Below are 3644 nucleotides of genomic sequence, written 5' to 3'. Positions count from 1 at the left end.
GGCCTTGGGGCTGAGCCTGGTTCCTCTGCTGCAGGTACAAGGCCATTGTGAAGTACAAGACGGCGTTTTACTCCTTCTACCTCCCCGTGGCCGCCGCCATGTACATGGTGAGCGCGGTGGGAACGGGCTCAGGAGGGGCCTCACCCCCGTGGGAGGCTGCCCAGGAGGGCACGTGCTGGAAGGCAGGTGCCAGAAGGCTTTATTCCCTTTATTCCACCCCCATCCTCAGGTTGGTATCAACAGCAAGGAGGAGCACGACAACGCCAAAGCCATCCTGCTGGAGATGGGGGAATACTTCCAGATCCAGGTGGGAGGTGGCTCTGTGCCCCTGGGGTGCTTTGCCAGGTGCTGGTTGTGGCGCTGAGGTGTTTCCATGGTGGCACAGGATGATTACCTGGACTGCTACGGGGACCCTGCCCTGACGGGGAAGGTCGGCACCGACATCCAGGACAACAAGTGCAGCTGGTTGGTGGTGGAGTGTCTGCGCCGGGTCACGCCGGAGCAGCGGCGGATCCTGGAGGTAAATCTGGGATCACAGACCCAGGAGAGGGGGGTGTGCTGCCCTAGTCCACACTTGAAGTGCCTGGGTTGTCACCCAGGAGGGGTGTGAGCAGGGTGGGAGGGCAGCGGGGAGAACAAAGCTCCTGCCTCGTCCCCGTGCAGCAGCGCCGTGAGCTGGGTCTGGGTCTGACTCGCTCCGGGTTTTCCTCAGGAGAATTATGGCTGCAAGGAGCCCGAGAAGGTGGCGAAGGTGAAGGAGCTCTACAGTGCCCTGGGCATGGAGGCGGCTTTCCGGGAGTACGAGGAGCGCAGCTACCGGCGGCTGCAGGAGCTGATCGGGCAGCACGCCCGGCGCCTGCCCCGGGACATCTTCCTCGGCCTCGCCCAGAAGATCTACAAGCGGCAGAAATGATGGGGGGGGGCCTGGCCGGGGGCTGCCGGGCCTTTGCTGAGTGGTGGGGGGGCATCACCCCCCGCCTGGAGCTGCTCCGTGCCCTGGGTGGGGCCGGAGGCGGGTTTTAGAGGGTGCGATGGGATGGCCGGGGGAGGTGGTTCATCGATCGCCCCCCCCGCCCGTGTGTGTCAATAAACATAAGTTATTGTGGGTGCGTCGCTGCCTGGTGTTGGCTGGGGACGGGGCTGGAGGGCGGGGATGGGGATGTCACCCCCCCCTCCGGCGCTTTCCGAGGTGGGGGGGGGGATGCCCGGAGCGCCGCCCCCGCCGGCGGGGCGGGGACCGGGCGGCTCCCGGCGGGCGGTGGCGGGGCCGCGGCTCCTCCCTCCCTCCCGCAGCCGCATTCGCCGCCGCAGCGCCGAGGTGAGCGGGGACGGGGCCGGGGATGGAGCCGGGATGGAGCGGGGGATGGGGACGGAGGGGGGATGGGGCGGCCGCGCCCTAGAACGCCGCTCCCTATCCCCGGGGCCGAGGGATGCTCGGCGTCGGTGGATGCCCGGGGCCCTGGATGCTCGGGGCCGTGGATGCTCGGAGCGGGCGGATGCTCGGGGTCGGCGGATGCTCGAGGCCGGTGGATGCCCGGAGCCGCCCGCCCGCGGTCTCCGCTGCCCGTTCGCTGCCCGCGGCCTCCGGCAGGTGCCCGGGGCCGGGCTCTCTCCCGGGAGGGCCGTGCCTGGCGGTTCCGCGGCGGTTCCCAGAGCCGAGGTCGCCCCAGCCCCCGCGTGCCCGCGGTGCCACCGCCCCCGGCCGGGACCCCCCACCCCGCCACGCCGAGGCTCCAAGGGCATTTTCTCCTTGACGGCATCTCCGAGATGTTCCCGATCCTCTGGAGGGAATCCAGCCCTGGAGCGGCCAGAGCTGCCCGGGATCACGCCCGGGCCATGCTCCAGGGACCAGCGGCCGGCTGCAGCTCCTGCCCAGCTGCAGAGCCCTGAGCCCCATGGGAAGTCACGGGGCAGCCCCTGTCTGGGGCCACATCCCCATCTCTGCCCCCCCCCAGACCCCAAGCTGGGCCCTGTCACAAGGTCACTGCTGTCCCTCTCACCCCAGCAGTGCATCTCCCAGGTTGTGCCACAGCATTTTCCCCTGACCCAGAGGGTGTTTGGTGCTTCCAGGGAGCTGGATGGTCTGAAGACAGAAGCTGTGGGGCTCTCCAGGGAGCCCCTGCACTCCCAGCAAGGCAGCACCATGCTGGCTCCAAAGAAAGGCCTCCTGTGCAACCTCAACCACGTCCACCTGCAGCACATCTCGCTGGGGCTGCACCTCTCCCGGCACCCCGAGCTCCAGGACACAGACGGTTCCACGGGTGGGGGAGACCAGACCGGCTGCAGCCACTGCCGGGAGAACCATGAGCCGGTGGACGCCAATTCCAACAATCCCTCCGTGAAATGCCGGTGTTGTGAGTCCCACGGCCCGGAGCCGGTGACGCTCGGGCTCCAGAACCAGGCACTGCAAGGGGATTTCCCCTGCCTGCACAGTGGGGGGGAGGAGGAAGAGGAGGAGGTGGCTTCCCCTTGTGATCCCCCTTGTGATTTGGCTTCCTCCTCCTCCTCATCCTCCTCCTCTGTCAGTAGCTGCTCCGATTTCAGCTTGGATGACTCCCCGGTCTCTGTGTACTGCAAGGGCTTCTCCATAGAAGAGTGCCAACTCCCTGAAAATCACTCCAACATCATTCCCGTAGAAAATGTCCAGGATGGCGAGTCTCTGGCTGACCAGGGTGGGACGTGTGAGGGAAGAGATGCCAACCACAACTCCCCGGTGCTCCGGACACCCAGGAAGAGCCCGGACAGCCTCTGCAGCACCAGCTCGCTCGACTCCCACTGCGACGAGCCCTCTCCGGGCACAGCAGCACAGGAGACCACCAGCCCCCGTGCTGACCTCGACCCCAACTGCAACCCCCTCCCCGAGCCCGATGCTGCGCCTCCAGCACCGCCCGTGCCGGAACGCCGGGATCCCGGGATGCCGAGCGGTGCCCCGGAGCCGCGGCCCCGGGCTGGGGGTGTCCCCCCTCCCGTGCCCCCCCGGCCCCGGCGGAGGATGCAGATGCTCAGCGGGCACCGAGCGGAGCAGCCGCGGCCGGCGGAGCCCGAGCCCGGCCCGGGTGAGCTCTGCAGAGACGCGGCCCCGAAGACCATCACCTCCTTCCACGAGCTGGCCCAGAGGAGGAAGAGGAACGCGGCCGGGCCCGCGCTGGCCCAGGCCAGGGTTGACCGCAGCGACTGGCTGATCGTGTTCTCTCCCGACACGGAGCTGCCCCCGCCCAGCGAGCTCCTCTCCAGCACCGCAGGCCAGGAGCCGGCCCGGCCCCAGCCCCAGCCCCCGCGGGACGCGCCAGCCCGGCCTCCCGGCCCCCGGCAGAGAGAGGTGACCACGTTCAAGGAGCTGCGGTCCCGCAGTGCCGCCAGGCAGCCCAAGGGCCAGCGGGCAGAGCAGGCCCAGCACCCCCCCGCGCCCCCGGGGCCGGCTCCCGGCTGGGGACCCCCCGCGCCCCCGGGGGGACCGGTGCTGGCCCCCACCGACGGCCACCAGCTGAGGAGGAGACCCCGGCCCAGCCTGCAGCCCATCGCGGAGGGGCAGCCGGGGGATGTGGAGGAGGGGGGGCTCCCCCCGGGGCAGAAGGGACCGGGTGCTGCCCTGGTCCGAAGGCTCGGGGGTCCCGGCGGGGCTCCCGCCGTGCCGGGGGCGGCCC

General features: G+C 69.8%; 2 protein-coding genes across 2 annotated transcripts; both read left to right on the top strand.

Annotated features, from left to right (window-relative positions):
* Nucleotides 1-32: 32 nt before the first annotated feature.
* Nucleotides 33-1110, top strand: LOC113980394 (farnesyl pyrophosphate synthase-like; the record flags this gene model as incomplete). Its single annotated transcript, XM_027707609.1, has 4 exons — nucleotides 33-107; nucleotides 230-307; nucleotides 386-520; nucleotides 713-1110. Coding segments are annotated over 4 exons (489 nt in total), but the record flags the coding sequence as incomplete, so codon positions are not given.
* A 137-nt stretch (nucleotides 1111-1247) lies between these two features.
* On the top strand, nucleotides 1248-3640 carry LOC113980392 (RUN and SH3 domain-containing protein 1-like; the record flags this gene model as incomplete). The annotated part of the gene is made up of 2 exons (XM_027707608.1): nucleotides 1248-1318; nucleotides 2071-3640. A coding segment is annotated over exon 2 (1497 nt), but the record flags the coding sequence as incomplete, so codon positions are not given.
* Between the last annotated feature and the right edge of the window lie 4 nt (nucleotides 3641-3644).

Source organism: Neopelma chrysocephalum, unplaced genomic scaffold (genome assembly GCF_003984885.1).
Source record: "Neopelma chrysocephalum unplaced genomic scaffold, ASM398488v2 Primary Assembly neopelma1_93995, whole genome shotgun sequence".
NCBI lineage: Eukaryota > Metazoa > Chordata > Aves > Passeriformes > Pipridae > Neopelma > Neopelma chrysocephalum.
This window is presented reverse-complemented; position numbering and strand designations above follow the sequence as displayed.